Here is a 21,771-nt window from a genome sequence, read left to right on the forward strand (position 1 = left end):
GCGTCTGAACTTGAGTCTTTACTCCTCTGTACTCCCTCAAGCTTCTTAGCTGCCATATTTTGAGGCAGACTGTCTCCCTTTGGAAAGCATTTTTATTACATTAGCCTAGGTTGCAACTGCTGATACGCTGTCATAATTGCATCATCCTTTTGGCCCCACTGTCTCCAAAATTTCTCTGAAAAACACCTACCAGTACCTCCTGGCTCCAAAACATTTTCTGCACTGATTTCTTTTGCTGGACTTTGAACTTGTGGTTCAGTTTCAGTATTTGTTTCGGGTAATTCAGTGCTTATTTGGCCATTCTGTAATCGCTGTTTCAGCAAAGATACCTAAACAAAATATCCATTTTGTTAAAAATGAAGCAATATTACGATAGATGTACATTCTTACATGTTTTTCTTTCAAAATGGAAAGAAGCTTTAATCAAATTGGTATCTCAGTACCACAGAAAGGCAAATTCCCTTTGATAAGATTTCACAATAAGCATTGTTTTTTCTCCACTCATAAAAACACTATCATTCTTACAGGTGGTGAAGCAAAATGGGACATTTTTCCAATATCATCTTTGCATAAGTTGTGAAAACTTACCAGCCCTAACATCTGCTCACATCAGGCCCATAATGATGGATCTGATATTTTACTTGCCATTAGAAAACAAATGCATTTCTTGTGTGAATGATTTTGCAAAGCTGCTCTTTATCACCTGTAGTATACATCCTTAAGTATTATTTCTTCAACACCACATGTATACAAGAAGCTTTACAGACCACAAACATTAATTGTTATAAAAGACACTGACATGTGGAGCTAAACGCTACCATTAAAGAAATGAAACCACGCCATTTCTTTATAAAACCTTGTATACTACAGTATTCGGAAAAAGGGCGATCATTTCTCTTTTGATCCCTCAACTGATTCAAGAGTCTCTTTCTTAGATCAGTGATGTTACCTGAGTCTGCAGGACACTAATAAGCTGATCCTTTTCTTCTAAAGATGCATCAAATTCTTCCTGGAGATGTTTCTTAGCTTGTTGATCCATTTGGAGCTCCTAAGGAACACAGAGAAAAGTTTTCAATGCAAAATGAAAAGTTTGTTCAAAAGTTAAATTAAAATGTTATAACGAAATAATCTCAAAACAATGTTTAAAGATGTACTAAGGTTTCTGATTATTTAAATTTGACTGCAAGTGTGTGTCCAGAGTATGAACCAAAGTTAACACAGTTATTACAGTACAGCATGTATGTAAAACATTCAGTACATCTGATTGCACATACAGTACCACCCTTCAAAATTAGGAAAAAAGAGAGAAGATCTGATGTAAGAGCAGGGTTTTTCCCTCTCTTTAAAGTTAAGTGAGTTAATGCATGTGATGGGATCACTTCAGGGCCACTCCTGAAAGCTGCCACACACTTTCAGTTCCTTTGGAGTTGAGAACACATGGCCCTCACAAGACTAGGCCTTGTGAGACTGAAATCCTTAACTTATCCATAGAGTAAATCAAGTTTCCCTCACTGCTCAAGCAATTTGCTTCTACTCTGACCAGAGAGCTACTGCTTCTAATGCAGATAGTAGTCAGACTCCACTCCTATGACTCCCTAATGAGAAGGCTAACAGAATACCAACTAATTTTAATGATGACAGTGCCTTTGTCCACAACATTTGGCCACTAAAATCTATATATTGGTACTACCTATTCACTCCCCTGAATTGACATTAGATAATGGACTACTAATCTAGACTAAATGTTAATCAGTGATCTTGCACCAAAGAGTTATGTACATCACTACCATTCCCTGAACCACCATGTCTCTCTTGGTTTCTTTTTCTACTCCTCTGAAAGGAGTAAATGTTCCTAAATGCTACAATAAGATCTATATTACAGAGCAGCAAGTACAGTACAACAGTGCTCTAAGCAGGAAAGGATACATCTGTAAACCTCTAAGTGGTCAATTGCTAAACAGTTCTAATAGGTTTTCTGTTGACTGTAAGAAATGAATGCATTTACTCATGCATCCATTGAAAACCATTTCCTAGGATTTCAGTTTTTAAAAAGTCACTTTTATCAACATATATGCCCCCAATGATATACAATGATATATAGACATTTTCACAGTCAGTTTACCGGTAGAGCTGGTGAACCAAATCTAATTACTACCATTTCACAGGTGCCTATTTTGAGAAAAGCATTTACCTATAAGAGAACTGCACCTGTAAGTCTGGGTTTGTGCAAGCCATGCAGAGAGACAGAAGGAGACAAAGCAAGACAGCTTGGGCAAGACCTGGGTCACTGACTGCTCAGTCTCCTCTTTATTCCCATTTGACACTGTTAACCTCACTTTTATGCTCTAAGTCTTACTGCTTACCCCTTACCTTCACAGATGAGTTCCAGATGTCATAACTGAACCCTCCCTCCCTGATGTCAGCTTTGAGAACAGCAACTGCCTATAAAGAATAGCATCTTTGTGAGCTTACTATACGAGCCATACAGAGACAGGAGGACTGTGTTTAAGACAAGAGTTCCAAGACACAGACTGCTCCTTTCTCTTCCCATTTAACTGAGTTCACTTTTTTAGCCTTGCTTTGCTTTACATTTCTCACTATCTATTGATTACCTGGTTTCCTGCATTTGAGAGCCTCACCTGCAATACTTTAAGCTGGCAAAGACAAAAAGCAGGAGAGCTCAGGGTGACAACAAATGCCAAAGAAGTCTACTGCTACAGGTGCAAGTTACAGATGATAAAATGTTCTTCTGTTGTATCAGAAAGCTCTGAAAGTATTATTGGTAAAGAACAGAAAAGGCAGACAGGGAAGTGTTCATTTACAGGGCACTGTTATGTTGTGGATTTATCCTCAGAGGAGACTCAATTTGACCTCTATTTTTACACAATAAGGGGCAACTCTTTCTAAGAAAGGACACTTATTTAGAACAAATTTTGTTTACAAGAAATATTTCTAGAATACTAGTAACACCTTTGATTATTTTTTGGAAAGTTAGGAATCAAACTCTAGAGAAGTTGATGGCTCAGAGCAGGGGTGGTCAATAGGCAGACTGTAAGCCAAATACGGACCGCCAGACGTTTTTGAACAGACTTCAAAATCTTTTTATTTACTCATTATCATTATTACTTTTTTTTTATTATTATTATTATCTCTGGAGTCTGGACTTGGATTATACCTTGACCAAGAAATTGGGACCTCAACAAAAAAATAACTGACCATCACTGGCTTAGACCAACACAGAGCTTCCTATTCATTTTTGACTTTTTCAAGATCTGATTTTAGACAGTCTTTTCCAGAGGTGCAAATGTAATTTGATGCAGATTAGGGAAAGCCTGAATAAATTCAATCTTACATAATTAGTAACCCTTCTATAGAGTTATCATCAGTCTTAAGTTATGCATAGGACTATGGTTTTCAGTAAAGATGTACTCAGATTTAAAGTAAATTATCTTTACAAAAAGCACAATAAGAACCAAAGCATCTTTTAAGGAAAGATCTGTCTAAATTTCTCAGTAGAGACCCAACTCCTGAACCATTGCACTGGGAGTTTTGTTACTTCCATGGGAAAAGGGTCATGCCCAAATCAGGATGTTTCATTTTAGATAGTTATAGATGACTGCCATGGAAATTTTACTTAAATTTTTAATAAAGGAAGGGGGTAGCTAATTTGGCACCTCCCTTTATCTTTTGTAAAAACATTACAGATTTGCTATACAATACAGAATGTGAGCATGAGTGAAAATTACTGTAAGTTACAATTAAAATTCTACAAACTCTGCTCACCTGAATTAGACCCCACATGGATGAGGAACAGCACTTTGTGATTACAGACCAAAAAATAGTTTAAAAGAAAGTTGGCATGCAAGGAAATCTGTGAGCCCCTTCTTGCCAATAAATGTGGAATACGACCACTTTATTTTAGTGTGATTATGCCTAAGAAATTCCTTTTATCTTTATTAAATAATTTCTAGATCATTTGTTTGGCAAAAAATATAGGCATTTAAACCACCTAAAATCTCCTAAATCAGAATGATTGATACAATGACATTCCAAGGATCTTAGCAACAGTGTTGAAAGCTGTAGCAACAAGCGTGAATATGATGAAGGCAGTGTGTAGAACCCAGTTACATCAGAGTGGCAGTTAAGGAGAAGGTGTTTGGCTTTGAATGAGTTGGGGGGGCTAGATTTCTGGGGGAGCTTGTTACGAAGAGTTAGGAACATGTGTGAATTGAAGACTAATGTTGCTGTGTGAAAGCAGAGCTGATATCTCATTCTGGTACCCAATACCTGTGTGGTAAGTTGCTTCAATTTCTGATTGCATTTCATTAGGGATCTTTAACTTGATTTTGTAAAACAGTCAGTATAACTTGCTCTCTCTCTCTAACAGGTTGCAGATATTTGTTAAACTTGTGACATGATTCCTATACACTTTGTAAATATCATGTAAGTTAAATTAAAAGGAAGCATACTTGCCAAAGAATTTACCTAACATGCTACTTATACATACAGTATAGGTTCATGATTTCAAATGGACAGGACTGTTTTAATTTGATCAGTTTATCACATTTATGTCCACTCATCCAGACTTTAATTATATTGTATGTTACATGATAAAAATATTTTTGTAAATAAGGAATAATTCAAAACCCTGGCATGGATTTAAATAATAGAGTCATATATGGTAGAAATTAAAGCAAGATAATGCCTCTTCATGAACTGGGTTCTGCACATTGTTTGGTTTTGCTCAATACCAAAGGCAGGATAATAAATGAGTACACGTTAAAGTAAATGACTTTTCAACAATCACCACGGCGGGAAAAAGACTGTATGAGAAAGTTATGAAATTCAACTCAGTTTTTTTTACAATAACTTAGTACTTTTCTACCATCTACTTAAACGTGATTTCAGGTATTTCTGTAGTGTTTATGTCTGTAGTACCTAAGCACAGTGAGTCTAAAACAGATAGGGGTCTGCAAATCTTGTCACAAAATTCTCTGACATTATTTGCAGATCATCTTTGGAAAATGTATATTAAAATGATGTGCAACCCCATTTCCAACCACTGAAGCAGTCACAAATTTCATATCCTCATCCACTGTTGGGCCTCATCTAAGCTGCAAGAAAAACCACATGCTAGCCTCAGTTCTCTGTCACAGTTAGGGGTACTCATAACCCATTGGGTCGGGGACAAGAGGAATAGTGTAAACAGGCAAACATGGTTCTATCACAATGTTATGGAACTGTGCTTTATCCTAGATCAAGATAGCAGTGGTTGACGTGGAAATAAGCAAGATAGGAAAGAACATAATACAAAAAAAAAAAAAAAAGTGGACAGAAATGGTGAAGGGAATTCCAGGTTTTTGGCACTGGATTACAGAATTTGTTAATTACTACAAACTAAAAAAACTGCACATCAAAGGATAAAACACTACCACAAAGTGTACTTTGTATGAATTTAAAAATATTCAACCATCAATTGAAGTTACCTCTCGTAGTTCTCCAATTCTCCGAAGTGCTTTATCCTGGCTCTGGCTCAATATACCCTTAATAAAAAAGAATAAGCAGATACTTTACTTTAGTGTAGAGGACTTATGTTCTGCATCTCTCTTCCAAATCAAGCTGCCTGATTACCTTGCCTTGTCAAAGTATTAGTACAAAAGGGGTTACTTGCAAATTATAAAACAGAGCATTAAAATCCATATGTCCTGATCCTGGCTGCTGCTACTAAAAAAACAAAAAAACAAACAAATCACACAGAAGTGTAGCAAGCATCCCCAACTGAAGAGTCACAATTGAAAATACATAGCCTCTTTTTATTCCCCTATAACCTGTGGTTTCTATTTTTTAATTATTATTACTTGAATTTAAATTTTAAACTTGTATTATGAAATTTTCTCATTTGATTCCCTAGCTGTTCAGAATGCTCACTTACTTTATTTCCCCTGGGGAACACTGGCCTCTCATTTTTCCACTGTCTGTATTTTTTCTTACCCTATTTTACATCCTCAAAGAAATCTCTTGGGGAAAGATTCAAAGTTTACTTTTTGTCTAAGTTGTTTTTTTTTGTTTTTCAAATTACTGTTCCATGTGTTTAGCCCCCTACACTTTCGTAAGAGTATTTTTCCCTATAGAACACAATGGCTTTTCATTTCCCCCCTGCTTTTCTTGTACCTGCTATACGGGTAGCATTCACAGCTTTTTGAAACTTCATATGTAAGCAACAAAGGGGGCTTTTAGAACTCATATACCTGGTATTCCTTTGCTTTAGCAAATATAAGTGTGTGAAATGATTACTGTGTCCCTTCACACAGAAAATTATGGCAAAACTAAATTAGAGTAATTAAATGGATAATAATGTTTTGGATTTCATTGAAATCATTATGGAAAGATTTTGCAATTTTATTAACAGTAGCACAAATTTTGCAATGGGACATTGCAGAAATCAGGGGGATATGAGAGACTTTAGATCCAATGTAGCCCATAGTACACAAGCACTCTGCCAACAACACTTTAAAGAAAAGGTGGTGGTGGTGGTATATGTGATAGTGAAAGGAAAACTACAAAATTAAGTAATTCTGGAATCCATACTGCATATAAGATACACACAACTACCACCTTATGTAGGAAATTTTGTACAGACTGTTCAATTTATTTAGCATGAGCTATATTTTGCCTTTTTTTTAAAAAAAAGAAGAGAATATATTTCAAACTATTACAGAATAAAAGACTGAACCGCAAAAAAATCCCTAATCTGAAACCTTAATAGAAAAAATATTTTAGTGCTAGTGTAACTTATTTTTAAGATGCCAAAAGAAAAAGGAAAGTTATCTTTAAAATAAAGAGACTCATCTGCTTGGCTTCTTTTTCTTTAATTACTAGTACATCACTTACATATTTTACGATGCGAGAGAAGAACATTTTAAAATTCAGAAATATGCTCAGACAAAACAGGAAAAATTGTACCTCTTCTTACCTGTAGCTTTTTCTTCTCTCTCTGGACATTCTGATAGGCAGTGACCAGCTAAAAATATACAAAGCAAGCATATTGGTTAATTAAGTCCAGCTCCATCCAGAACTATCTAATTTGAAGTTAAAACTTTATGGTTTATGCAAGTTAACTAAATTTTCAAACTCCTCATTTCACCAGGTAGGCCCTACAAGTAACTTTTTCATGAACATTCCTCCTTTGGGTAGTACATACCAAAGCTCAGCAGGGGAATGTTTTCTAATAAAATATTTTCCCAATACCAAATGTGTTTAGGTTTCGAAGTCTGAATGGCAAAAACAAAAGAGGAAGGTTACTCAGCATGCCATGTACCATTTGTCCCCTTGCAGAAAAGCCTTTAAGCACAGGTGACAAAATAAGTTTCATGCAGGCAGTCCAGAGAATAAGGATTATGGCTGAAAAGCTACACACCTGAAAAACTACCCTGTGCTTCTATGTACTCCTCTAAATCCCAGACAGACTCAACTTCATTTTATAATATGAGGATGTACAAGACAGAATGTATATAACCCTTATAAAGAGAGGCTTCTGAAGCACAGAACTTCTTCCCATCCGCCTCACATACACCCAGCAGAACTGGTGGACAAAGAAAGATTGTAAATGGACCAAGTTTCTCAAATTGACAAAGACTTAAATTGACAAAGACTTAATGAATAATAGTGCAACTCAGTTTAATTAACTTTGGGGATGTTCCCCTACCATTTGCAAAGCTGGCAGGCCTACAATATCGTAATGGCACTCAGGTGCTAGAGTGTAAACTTTTGAAACTAGTTAAGCAGTACTCTGTTCAGCCAAAACTTTGTGTGCATCCAGAGATCTGAGATGCCACATAAAATCCTAATATACTATGCTGGAGAAAATGTGGGGGCAATTAGCAATTTTAAGCACAAGTGATAGTCCTGTCTGGGGGGCGGGAGGGAACTCTTGGGACAGAAGAGAATAATCAATAATATTTGAAAAGCACATTTAGTTATGACAACAGCCATTCAAGGATTTTGTGGGAATACATAGCCCATGAAGCCAACTTCCCTTTTAAATTATTTATTATTAGAAGCACAAAAATAATGATTGTAGGTGCATGGAAATCCCAATGTACATGTCTGAACAACAAAACAGTTTCTGGAAGAAAAGGAAATCTGTTCCATAGAATAAACGAACAGATTTCTAGAGCAAATTAGGAACTAATTAATAGACCATACTCAAAATCAGGACACTGAAAAAAACCTTCTCTTTAGTAACACTTTCTTTAGAGTTATACAAAGATCACTGGGTTTACATAGGTAAGGTTCGTTTATTGTGTACTAACACAGTGAATAATGCAGTGATCAGTTAGAAAACACTGAAAAGTATATAATTGTGCCTTCAGATTCTTAGTGAAAGAAGAAAAAATGAATTTGTCAGATTTGTTTTGTTCATTCTAATTGTAATCTATTTTGTCAATAAGGTTGAGAGACGAGGATGTCTCCCTGCACACACACGAAACAATAAAAATAAAGAAATGCACATATTTTACTCCTTTCATTGTCACATCAGGAGCCAGATTTGCATAGGAATTTCTATATTCACAGGCAGAGTATATTCAGAGAATCATAAAGACTTTTGCAATGTTCAATTCTGAATGAACAAATGCATTTAAAGAAGAGAAGGATGGCTTTTCAGATCAACATTAGAAAATGAAGGTGATCAATTTTCATTGAAAACTGTGAAATTTATGGTCCTTGAACATAAACAAAGAACATTTTGTTTGCTTTTAAGTAGAAATCTGTGGGGTGTGATTTAAAATGAAAGACCAATGGAGGCAAAATGGAAAAACATTTGTATGTTGTACATGGAATACATCAATCAGAACATGTAAATATACGTTTTTGTACTTTGCCTCTGAATGCTATCCTTGAGAAGTACAATCTACTGCCATGCAACCGTATCCCATGCTAAACTCACTGTGAAACACTACTGGAATTGAAGATCTGACCAATATTTCAATTATATTCAAATAAATCTTTAGCTCAGGAAACCTTTCACAAGTATATTTTCCATATAACTCAAGAGATCCCAACTGATCCAGCTCAGTTGGTGGTAATATGGTTTTGTATATAAACAAGAGAAGTTAAATATTGCAATGTTCTACAGATTACCAAAATAAAAAAAATTCATCTAGAAATACAAATTCATCTAGAACTAAAAAAATCTACTGTATATACGCGTTCATAAGCCGAATTTTTTTAGCAAAAAAGGGAGGCATCAGAGAAGGGGGGTCGGCTTATGAACGGGTATAGAGAGGGAGAGGTGGGATTCAGCCCCCCAACAGAGGGAGCAAGGAGAGGCAGCACAGCCAGCAGATCCAGAAGGGAAGAGGCAGGGCCAGACTCTCCCCATTTCTAGCCACGCTGCTCTCCCCCCAGTCTCTGAAGCAGCTGCAGCTCTGGGGTTGGCAGGCTGCAGCCGTGCCGCTCGGCCCCACCCCCAAGAGCAGGCTGTGGCTGCTTGGTCCCGCCCACCAGAGCGGGCTGCGCCCGTGCTACCCGGCCCAGCCCGCTGGAACATGCTGCAGCCACGCTGGCCGGTCTGGCCCACCGGAGCAGGCTGCAGCCGCGCTGCTCAGCCTGCCGGCGCAGCTCCGGCCAGGCCAGAGACATCCTCCCCTGGCCCTCCCCAGATAAGGTGGGAATTATAGGGTCGTCTTATGAATTATATGGTCGGCTCATGAATGGGTCATAAAAATTTTCCATTTTTACTTATCTATCTTGGGGGGGATCGGCTTATAAACGAACCGGCTTATGATTGAGTATATACGGTAACTTTCAAGTTACTAGCCACTAATTAATACCCTTGTCCCAAATACACAGCTATTGAATACATATACAAATACACAGCTAGTGAACTGATAAATTTCTTCCACTTTTTCAGCCCGTCACTCCTGCCTCCTCATCACCGTCTTTTCTTCCCTCCCACATTTAGGAAAGTCAATAAACATTTTCTTACCTCAGAATATTTTCCTCTGTAGTTGCCTAAACTACGTTCCATTCTACGCAATCGTTGTAAAAGCTGTTCTTTGCTGAGGCTGTCCATGTTTCCCAGTGACTCTTCTGCCTCGCTTTCAACATCAGATGGTGGATCAAATGTGGGACCAGGTGTGTCAAAGTCCAGTCGATTTAATGACTCTCTCGAAGAAGTTCGTACCAGGGACTCTTTAGAAGAAGAGCGGAACAGGGATTCTTTTACTGGACTTCGAAACAAAGATTCCATTGAAGGAACCCGGAGTTGGAGTTTCTGTGCAAAAGTCTGAGTGTCACTTAACTGCAAGAATATAAGGAAATGGATTACTTTGGCACTTCAATAAATCAGATCAATTAAAAATATAAGTACATATACACACTAAAATACAATCTTCAAAGTGATTTTTCTTTTTCTTTGAAACAAAACTACTTATCTAGTGAAACATAGTTTGAAATTAGCCTCTGTACTGAACTCTATGGCAAAGAATTTAAATTAATAGCACCCTAGCAATAATTTAAACAAGTTTTTAAATGATCATCAAAAACCTAATAGTTGCATAAATATATTTGCTCCTAAGTTACAAAAGAAGTCAAACAGATACCATTAAACAGAAGCCAGTATTTTACAACAGCTTTATAAAGTCATTAAACATATCTCAAAGATATTGAAGTATGTTTCCTATGACCCACATAGTAAGTTTATTATACAAGTACTTGTATGGTAAAAAAGCATAGTGTCTACTTCAGGGGTTCTCAAACTGAGGGTTTACTCTCTGATAGTCTTATTTCTTTATACTCACTTCAAATACTTAGTTCTAATATAGAACTTTCCACAGCAAAAAGAGTACACTTACTGAATTATACAAATGAAGTTCTCTAATGATATCCTGCACACTAGTCAGTACTCTACCACAATTCTTTTTAACCCTACCAAAAATTTTTTTTTCCAGTAGAAACTCACTTTGCATCCATGCAACACAATCTGTTTGACAAAAGCCTGAAAGTAATACCCATCCACACTGAATTAGCCATGTTATTTGGGGTAAGACTGGGGGCCTACCTACATGTCACCAAATTTTGTTAAAATGGCCCACTGGAAAGGAAAGAGAGGCTTATGCAACTTCACATCTAAATCTTCATTTCCCACAAAACTACCATGTATTAATAGCAATCCAACAGATTAAGCTGCCCAGTCTTAACGGGCAATCACTGAGCTGTGCAACTTATATATCAAAGTATTTGGCCACCTCTACTCTAATACTGAGTCACACGAACGTATTAATACAGGCTAAAGCAGTCAACAGCATTTTTAATTAAATGAAAATGCTACAGAAAAAAGTACCTGAGGGGAAGGTGGTTCACTTCCATTGCTGTCTGTGGATTTGGGGGCTGTTTGTTTAGATACATTCTGTGATGCAAGAAAATAAAAATATTACAAGAAAAGGAACACAATATAAAGCACAAAGAAACCCACTTGTTACAAACAGCATCCCAGTTCTGTGGCTTTGTAAATGTTTTTAGTAAACATAATTAGTACTTTTCCTTTTTTAAAATGCGTTCATGCAAACTGCAACTAGTATGTTAAGTTTTGAAAACACAAATTGCTGTAATATACAGAACTACAAAGCTGCTGTGTGTGGATTGATTAATACACTGAGAACTTCAAATGTCAACATCTCTTCTTAAATTACTCATAGGGCTTGCATTTGAAATATTTATTCATGAAGAAAGGTACTAAAAACAAATGGAAATGACAGCAGGAAAAGTGTGATTGATTGGTAACAAGTATTACACTACTACCACATGGGTTGTAAGCAATTACCCATATTACCTCCCTTATATCAGTACACTCAGAAGTTTATGACTAAGTACAGAGAAAGAAATGACACTTTCAGAAAAGTTATGATATGCAAAACTTTTTAAAACAAACATTTCTCCTCCACTCCCAAATGAAAAGTCAACAGAAAGCAATATTTTTTTTATTTTTATTAAAGAATTTAGAGATGATTTCCTTTTCTTCCCCCTGTTTACATCAGTTCAGCAGCTTCTTGACCTGCATAAATTCAAATACTTTATTGGTATTCAAACCAATGCAGGCTGAAGTGGTAAAAATGCTAAAACCTGGAAGCGAGGATCTTTCAGGCTAAGAACTGCAAAATATCTAAACTGAGCCAAAAAATAAGGATTACATTATAATGGAAACATTAAAATTGTATAAAAGGGGTTTTTAAATCAAGGTACATCAAATGAATTTAACACAAGCATTTGTACGTAAGCCATCACATGCAATAGATGTGCAGTTAAAGTATTCAGTTATTACTACAACTGCAAATGTCATAGGTTTAAACACAGTATGTCTACAATGAAATTACATTGCATATATTTACTGTAAAAACGGAAAAGAGGACGAGTACTCCTATAAGATAAAAAGGACTTCCAATGGATTCATAAGGGATGGATGGACTCAGGGTGCCAAGGACAAAGTCTAGAACAGACAAGGAAGCCTGAGAGGGATACACATTGTACATCCAAACTGACACTAAATGAAATGAGCAATAACATAAACCATATAAAAAGTCTGTTTAGTTTTGGAAGTTGTATTATTCTGTCTACACTGAGCACAAAATCTGTGCACTCCTTAAGAGGACTGCACCGCTAAAGGAACTACTAAGTTTCTTGGGACAACTATTGCTTCCTACAATCCCTGTGTATTCTACTTATGGGGCTGTCACAGCTTTCAATAGGTTTTACTCACAACTACCCTGGCTCTCAATTTTCACTTTCTATCTTAGAAAGCTAGTAATTAGGGAGACCTAAATAAAAATATAAACTTCTGATTCATCATTTGTGCAGTACCAATACTATGCTCAGTTCTGTACTGCACATAAAGGGAAGACAGTCCCCGCTGCAATGAGTTTACAGGCTTCGGGCTTGTCTGCATTTGACACATTAAAATGGCACAGCTGCAGCCATGGTGCTGTATTGCTTCAGTGTAGACACTACACAGATGGGAGAGGTTCTCCTGTTGACATAGTTAATCCATCTCCCCAACAGGCAGTAGCTAGGTTGACGGAAGAATTTTCACACCCATGATCAACATAGCTAGGTTAAGTTCCAAGTGTAGACGTGGCCTAAGTAAACAATACACATCAGCTACAAAATGCACCTGGTGGCCATATCATGGATTTAGCACAGAGCTGTGGAGGTTTTATATGTCTGTTTCGTAAACAAATATGTTAACATATTTTAGACTGAAAGACTGAAGCAGCAGTATTTACTAGTTCCAATCAGGTATTTATATTTATAAAAAAATATGAACTGACACGAGAACAGCATCTATAAAGATTATTGTGAAATATAGTTTCAAAGTTGAAACCGAAATACACCACCACTGTGACCCTAGGAGCACCCCAATGCCAGAGGGGAAAGGGCTCATTGCGATCTAGCAAAGGCTCAGCTGGCCTGACTAGTTCAGCATACCCCAACTCACGGCTGTCATAATCTGTATCTAAAAGGTAAGGGATCACATGCAAACTTGTAACACACTAGTCGTTAATATTATTGAGTGGTGTATGTACACGTGATATGAAAGATAACTATATACTGGAAATACATTCTTAAAGTGTGTTTGGCAGGTGGCGCTTAAGTCACTTCTCCCTAAACAAAGGAATGTGGTTCTACCCACTTGAATGTGTCTCCAATGTAAATTGGGCAAGGAGAGACAATAAAAGTACTTAATAGGTAAACAAAGCCATCAAACTAGCAAGTGGGGGAGATAGTCACTTAATTATCACAACAGGTAGACTACAAAATGTAACATGGCATCAGCTCTCTGGTGGGCAGCAAGCTGAGTCCTCAGGAGGTCTTTCTGACTTTGAAACCAAAGAAAACAGAGAAATCCATTCTGGCGTCCTTCACCTGAGGAGACAAAGAAACCATGTGCTTTGGGCTCTGTGGTGGAGCCTTGCTAAGGACTGGCCAGCCATGCTGGAAGAATGACTGTTTTTAGTCTTAGATGCATATTTTTATTTCTAACCATTTCTATCCCAATTTCTTCTATTTGGTATCACTTAATTATCTGTTCTTTGTTAATAAACTTAATCTTGTTTTATTACAAAACCATCTCAGTGCAGTGTTTCAAACTGAAGAATAAAATCCTCAGCCAAACCAACAGGCTGGGGCTGTGTACTGTCTTTTTAAAGAAGTAGTGAACTTGATAAGGTTTTGTGATTGCTACAGTGGGAGGGGTGGAGCATTGCATAGGATATGGTTTTGGGAAGATACAGGACTGCAAGGGCTGTTGGTGTCACCCTGCAAGAAGAAACCAGGCTGGCAGAAGCCAGGATGAGGTCACTGTGCTGTAAGCAGGCTGCTGGTGCCAGGGCTGAACCAAAGCTGTCGAGCACAGAAACATCCCCGGTAGGAAGCAGTTAGGTGAACCCCGGAAGCGTCACAACCGGCTATCCCCCATCACAGTATATAATTAACAATTTAATCTTAATTATGTTACCCTTTTTGTAGGTTGTCCTAATGTACACATACACCCCTCAAAGAATATACACTAAATTATTATTTTGTAGTTGTGAATGGAAATAACACTGTTTAATTTTATGTACCACCTAAGGACTAAAAAAGGACCACTACACACAGTGCCATGTTACAGTAATTTAAATAATGTATGTACCTCAGAACATAATATATGTTCTGAGGGTCTTAATATCTGTAAAGTGCATTGCGATCCTTGGAAGGAAGGTGCTATGTCAAAACTTCACTCTTTGGTAAGTCACAAGCTTAAAATTCTTTAATGTTAGTGGATTTCAACACTTTATGTTTATTAAAACTAGAATCAAGGAGGCTCTGCTGACATTTCTATAGGCTTGAACTTAGTGCAGGTGAGGTCAGACTTTCTGCAGGCCACTGGAGAAGCACCACACCACTCCCCGGACTTCTAGCACTGACTGAAGTTCTGAATCAAGATTACTTTGATTACTGCTCCTGCTGCTTCAGCCTTTGATAGCAAATAACCCCAGCTCCCCTCACATTTTGATGGGTCCCTCTTCACTCCTATGGGGACTCAAACACAATCAGTCAGGAGCAAAGAAACCCTGGCCCATGAATCTTCAGTCCAAGCAACACCAGCAGAAGAGAATACAAGGAGCCTATATGCAGCAGTAATAATGCAAGTAGCCCATCTCAGCACTTAATATGCCAAGGCTCTCTCCCACTGATCCATAGCAAGCATGACATCACCAAACGCAGCTCTGTGTGGAAACCTCATTAACCCACAAATGAGGTCATCTTTATTCGTGCAGATTAATCAGGTTCCACTGTATATAAATGAGGGGTCAGACTGATTGGATATATCCTTCTCTGGTGCCCCCAACCCAATCAGGCTTCCCCTCCCCCCAAAAAATAAATTTGCGGTTTCTCTCTAAGTTTCTATCCTTTATGTTTACAAAGATAATGTCCTGAGCATGAACTGATGCACCGCAGCCTGCCTGAGAGCTATATTTTCAGGCTGTCTGTAGACTGAGAGGTGTGAACTGATCCATATACCTCAGTAGCGTGGTAAATCTGAAAGTTTCGGTAGTTTAAGTGTCTAAATTGTTAACTATTTTATTACCAATCATTTTTCAGAAAAATCTAGCTATTTTGGGATTGTGTGTAAATTTTGAATTTGAGGGAATAGGGTAGGAAGCACTTAGCGTACATTCCCCCCTCCCCCGCACACACAATCTGACTTCTTATACACACAAGAATTCCACCGGAGAATAACATTTCACCTTGAACAGCCTTCTCAGAATCAGCTAACACAAGGAATAAAAGAGCTTCTCTCCAATTCAGAGCTGCCAGACTTTCATAGCTTCCCCACTATGCTCCGGTCTTCTAGATCATATGCACCCTTTACATAGCCTTAAAAATTCCAGACAACACTCTTCTTTCATTTTTAATTTAACCGAAGAAGTTGAGCTCTAATTTAACATTTAGTTTCCAGTATTCTGCACTCATCAAAAAAACGTTTCTTATTTAAACCTGTTTATTTTGTCCCTAGCTTTCCCTATATCAGGGGAGTGAAGAAAAACTGTTCTCGTGATCACCTCCTCTCCCTCTCATTCTTGCCCCCCACAGGCACACTGTCTTTTTAGAAAAGGATTAAGCAAAAAGTGGCAGAGTCACAGACGAAGCTTGATTAAAAACACTGGCAATACCCATTAATGCTAAACCTCACATGATCTTTTTTTGAGGGGGAGAGGGGAGTATTTGTGCAGCTAGTGGTCCCAGGGAGGGCATGCACAGCCATCACTTCAGCATGCACAGAAATGTTTGCTCCAAAATGAAGCCACAACCAGGATACTACATAGTGTGCTGTTTTTCAGTGCACAACAGTCTATGGCTGGAAGCACAAATGAATACAGAACCTAATTATAACTGCAGGGAGAGTTTAGGTATGCAGAAAGTATCTAAACTGGAACATGGCCCAGAGCTGAACATGGCCAGGAGAGTGAAGTACTGATCAAGTTCCATGGGATCTCTAATGTTAGTTGGTTAGCACCTCTGATTTATATCTCAGCAGAAACAGGGGACCCCTCCAGCATCTGACTGTCCCTCTTAGCACCATAGTAAAGGACGGATTCAGTACTAACACTGAGGGAACTACCCCACATACTAAATCAACATAGCACTCAAATATCTGTTAAACTTCAAAGGACCACCTCCAGTCCAGTCCTGTTTAATTTGCAAGATAGGATCAAAAGCACAACATAGTATGGCTGCAGATCACATCCCAATTCTTTTCCTATACTTTATTGACCCTTAACACTTTCTGTGACTTCTCATATTTCTTTTCTCCTCTATATGTGGAGCAAAAAGCAGTCACTTCAGTGGGTGCTAAGCGTAAATACTGAAGAATGGGGAGACCAGAGCCCCTTGAAAACGTTATATTTTCCAGTCACTATGCACCCAGAAATGTCATAACACTGGAGCATAGAAGGCAGCAATTCTTCTGATTTTGAGGGAATAGAAGTGAAACAGTCAAAAGAAGAGGAATGTTTTAAAGGAAACCTTGGTTCAGGTCGGAAATAGCATTCCCTTGGTGTGTTTGTTCTTCCTCCTCCTCTCTTCTCGTTCTTGCTTCTCACCCAGCTCCAAGACTGGAAACATTGCTTTTACAATGCACAAGACAAGGGAATATACATTTGAAAAAGTGTATTTGTCTGAGCGATAGCACACTATTGCACTAACAACCATGCCATCAGCTAGGCATGGTTAAATTTCAGTATGTATGTAAGAAAACGGTTTTCTGCTACCATTATATATAGCAATATATGCAGAAATTGCATACTTTTTAAAGTTTTTTCAGAAAAAGCACTATCATCAATGTTTATCATTCCCATTTTCCTTCAAAATATCCAAAGACAGATATTAAAAACTAGCAGAATGACTTACAGCAGCATTTATGGATTGTAGGCAAGAAACCTACAAATCTATGTGGCAATTGTTTGTTGAAAGTTTGGGAAGAATGCATTTTCCTGTGTAACAAAACAATGTTAATTTTCTGTGTTAAAATAAGTTCACATCATACAGCACACCAGCCATGAGCTATTGGGTATTACCCCTGAATTTTAGTGCAGGGTTAGCAAGAGGGTAGTCAAGATACCTTTGTGAGACTATAAGCCATAAGCAGTACTAATTTTGCCTTCTAGAATTAACAGTATTCTCCTCCCCCGCTAAAGGCATCACTGAAAAGGGCAGGAGGACTCACCACACTGTCACTCTGTGGTTTAGGTTGTTTGGGATCCAAAGCAAAGATAGTATACTCAGAGAGAAAAGCAGGCTCTGCTATCATCCCGGCTAGCAGCTGTGTCATTCAATGCAAAAAGCAGGAAGATGAAAAACAAGTAATGAGAAAGGAAAAAAATCAAAGAAGGTTGCAAACGTTTATCTCACCATCTCAATTTCTGCACAGTGCTAAAAGGGTCTACAATAAGATACAACATGGTATACGTAATCCACCGAGGAATGCAAAGCAAGAACAGAAATATATTGGATCATTCATTGTCATAACAGCCAAGATCTATTATACTGATTATTTGGAGAGGAAAGAAAGTGGTAGCAAAAGTGTGCCCTAATTTAGCCTTGCATGAGCAAGTACTATTTTGCATTGACATTATAGTTTTATTTATAAACATCTTCGGAACAGGTATGTTGTCCTGATATGTTAAATTGCTTATGACATAATATATTTATATTGAAAAGTAACATCAGTACTTTTATGTCTACTCTAATACAACTATTAATATAAACTATGTACTTCTGAAGGTTTATCATTCCACTAAGATTCATTAATTATATTGTAAAAAGTCCTTAAACAATGGGATGCTAACATATATAGGATGTGCTCAAAACTATACTTTAGCTATCATCCCCATACATAATGACTGGAATCGTTAGGAGTTACAGAATGATACAAGAAATTGCTAACTCAACTGGTAGTGTTTACATTTAAAGTATTTGAATCAGTTTAGGAGACGAGTTTGTAAACTCACAGAAAGTAAAAGCATCCATGAAGAGAGACTGTGGAATAACAACTCAAATTCATTATGTATTCAAGTGTATTTTATCGTTTAACATTGTTAGAATGGTGTAACGTTTCAATATATTACTATAATTAATATATATGAATATATATGTGTTGACATATTTCAATATATTTCAAGCTTTTGCTGACACTCAGAAACCAAAGGCTGGGCTATCTTACTGCCGAACATGTTGATCAATTCAGAAATTCTAGACTCGAGTAATCTGCTGAGTGAATCACTTAAAGGGCTTTTCATTTGCGACTGGTTCAGAAGGAAACCATTTCTCAATTTCAAGGTCCTAAGTATTATCTCTAGGGAGAGACACCACTGCAAAATGATTAGGTTCCTGATCTTTTTTAAATGGATACATAAAGCTCCCTGTTACTATGATTATAATTGAGATTAGGACACAATTTGATCTATGGGAAGATTTAGAATAACACACACATAAACATAATGATTTATAATTAGTGTTTATTACAGCACTTAGAGAAAATGGATGATGTGCTTAGTATTGTATTAATAAGTATACCAGTGGTCTCTGGATATTACAACATGAGTCAGGGCTAGGAAAATAATAATTTCAAGAGGCTTAGTTCTCATTCCTTTCCATCCCTTGGCTCTGTTATTTAAGGCAAATCTTTGCAACAGAAATATAAACGAGAGCCTCAACAGATTCCAGTACGTGCGTGTCTGAGTAGAAATAGAAATACATGACTATTTCATCATAAAGATCAGCAGCCAGACTATTTGCTGGAGACTTCCTCCAGAAATTGAGGCAAGGAGAGAAGAATCCTTAACCCTGCCCCGAAGGCCACTCTTCGACACCAGAACCACTACCTAAATCTCTTTGTTGGAGTAGCCTCCATGCTCTCATAGCTCCCATTAAGCAAGAGGAATAGCCAATGGATCTGCTTCAGCGAAGCTGGAATCTGCAACATGTGCCCATCCGCTTTATTAGTTCCTCAAATCTTCTCTTGTAATGTATCCATGTTTTGGAGACAGAAATCACACACAAATCTGAGGAGCTGAGCCTTGAATGCTGGTCCTCCAAAAAACCCTAAAGCTAAAGAAGATTCCTCCCATCCAGTAGATGCCCTCTCAGTACATCAGCCAATAGAGAGCAAAAAATATTTTTTTTTAAATCACACATATAGTTCATTATACCACCCTCTATGTAGCAGAACCTCACTGGTTCTACTACAAGATGATCTTCTGCAGCCAGGGAGGGGAGACGAAGATTCAGCACTTAGAAAATTGTGAATCGCTGCTATGACCAATGCCTTAGTGGGGTTTCATTCTGAAACCACTATGTTGCTTAGTTTCACTTCTCAGAACTATGCCATAAATGTTTAACTTCAGTAAAGGCTTCAACTGTCCCTATGTTGGCCACACTTGAGATGTAATTCAAGCACAGTAGAATATAAGATAAATATTATCTCTAGCAACCTACTGGATGATTTATCAAGGGCTGACTAGGACATGAGAAACCCTCATTTCAAAGTTCACATCCTGAAAACAGTAAATTACAGGGCAAACACTCTCAAAGGGTACAGTATTTACAGCAGCAGGGCCAGAAGGACACAAACAATTGTAAGCACAGTCTAATACCCATTTATTCAGCGAAATATACTTTTGCATTTGAGAGAGTTGCCAGAGGACACTTTCAAATGTAAACTTATTCAAGTGTGAAAAATCCAATGAAGAAATCTCTTTTTGTTCATCTTCCCTTTCTAGGAGAGGAGAAAGGGGGAGATTAAATGAAAACAATGTCCATGAGTGAGATTTTACACAAGCAAAACACATAAAATTCTAAGTTACAGTTCCCACAGCCCTCATAACTTGGTCACATTGGTGATAATTCTTCTGGCTTAACATATATGTGCAAAAAGAACAATGGCAAACATTACATATGCAGAAGTGGCCAACTTACAATAGCTGTGGGAACCATAACTTTGAGTTTCACAGTTTCACGACTTTGGGATGTGTAAAATCTCAACCATCAATGTTTCACTACCAGTTTTTTTTATTTATTTTTATAAATAAGCAGCAGAGCTAAAACTATCAAAGAGAAAAGTGACTTTACACCAATTCTCTTTAGTTCTTATACAAGATCAGCTAAAACAATGAAATGCAAATTTTAAAACTTGTGAGTAGAATGCAATGACTGCCAATAATTAAAGATTTATGAAGGTTTCCAAAATGAAATATGTATTATTTGTAGCTCAGTTGATTCAGTATATTTTAAAATGGGACTAGTTTGATCTTACATTGTCGAGAATTTCAGGAATCAGATAGTTCTGAGTAATGACTGCACAGTAGTGATATATTAGGTGTTTGTTTCTCACAATGCTAAATAGTTAAATTCAACCATGGCATGATTTGAGTAATCTATTTCCACATAATCCAAGAACCGTAGGGTTAGAAAGGACCACAAGGATCATCAAACCTAACTCCCTGCTAAGATGCAGGATTTGTTGAGTCAATCATTCAAGACAGATAGTTACCCAGCCTTTTTGAAAACCTCCAGTGAAGGAGCTTCCATGACTTCCCTAGACAGTTTGATTCTACTGTTCTTACAGTTAGGAAATTTTTTCTGAGATTTAATCTAAATCTGGTATGCTGTAGTTTGAACCCACTGCCTCTTGTACTGCCCCCTGTGATAAGAAAGAACAATTTTTCTGTCTTTTTTTATGGCAACTTTTCAAGTATTTGAAGACTGCTATCATGTCCCACCTTAATCTCCTCTTTTCCATATTAAACATACCCAGTTCCTTCAGCCTGTGCTCATATGCTTGCAATCCATCCCTTTGATCATCTTTGTCCCTTACCAGTGGATTCTTTACAGTTTCTCTACATCTTTTCTATACAGTGGTAATCAAAACTGGACACAGTACTCCAGCTGAGGCTTAACCAGCGCTGAGTTGAGCAGTACTATTACCTCTAGTGACTTGCATACTATGCCTGTTCGTGCAACCCAAAAATGCCTTTAGATTTTTTTGCAACAGTATCGTATTGTTAACTCACGTTGTGGTTGTGAGCCATCATTACTCCCAGACCCTTCCAGCAGTGCTGCTGCCAACCCATTTATCCCCCATTCTGTATTTGTGCATTTGGTTTTACTTCCCTAAGCGTAGCACCTTACATTTGCCTTTGTTGAATTTTATTTTGTCATCTGTAGCAGTGATTT

General features: G+C 37.5%; 1 protein-coding gene across 5 annotated transcripts in view; it reads right to left on the reverse strand.

The window, feature by feature from the left end:
* The window catches only part of GOLGA4 (golgin A4), a 104,776-nt gene that overhangs the window by 64,652 nt on the left and 18,353 nt on the right, over positions 1 to 21,771 (reverse strand). For 3 of the 5 annotated variants that reach the window (XM_075125643.1, XM_075125641.1, XM_075125642.1), the window contains 8 exons: positions 17,765 to 17,860; positions 11,345 to 11,410; positions 9,989 to 10,303; positions 6,974 to 7,021; positions 5,487 to 5,543; positions 2,371 to 2,442; positions 950 to 1,048; positions 191 to 329 (listed from right to left, as the gene is read on the reverse strand). In XM_075125643.1, coding sequence (XP_074981744.1) covers positions 191 to 329; positions 950 to 1,048; positions 2,371 to 2,442; positions 5,487 to 5,543; positions 6,974 to 7,021; positions 9,989 to 10,303; positions 11,345 to 11,410; positions 17,765 to 17,860 — 892 coding nt within the window. The remainder of the gene's footprint in view (positions 1 to 190; positions 330 to 949; positions 1,049 to 2,370; positions 2,443 to 5,486; positions 5,544 to 6,973; positions 7,022 to 9,988; positions 10,304 to 11,344; positions 11,411 to 17,764; positions 17,861 to 21,771) is intronic. The other 2 variants (XM_075125644.1, XM_048839005.2) reach the window with 2 other exon arrangements.

This window comes from Caretta caretta, chromosome 2, assembly GCF_965140235.1.
Source record: "Caretta caretta isolate rCarCar2 chromosome 2, rCarCar1.hap1, whole genome shotgun sequence".
Lineage (NCBI taxonomy): Eukaryota > Metazoa > Chordata > Testudines > Cheloniidae > Caretta > Caretta caretta.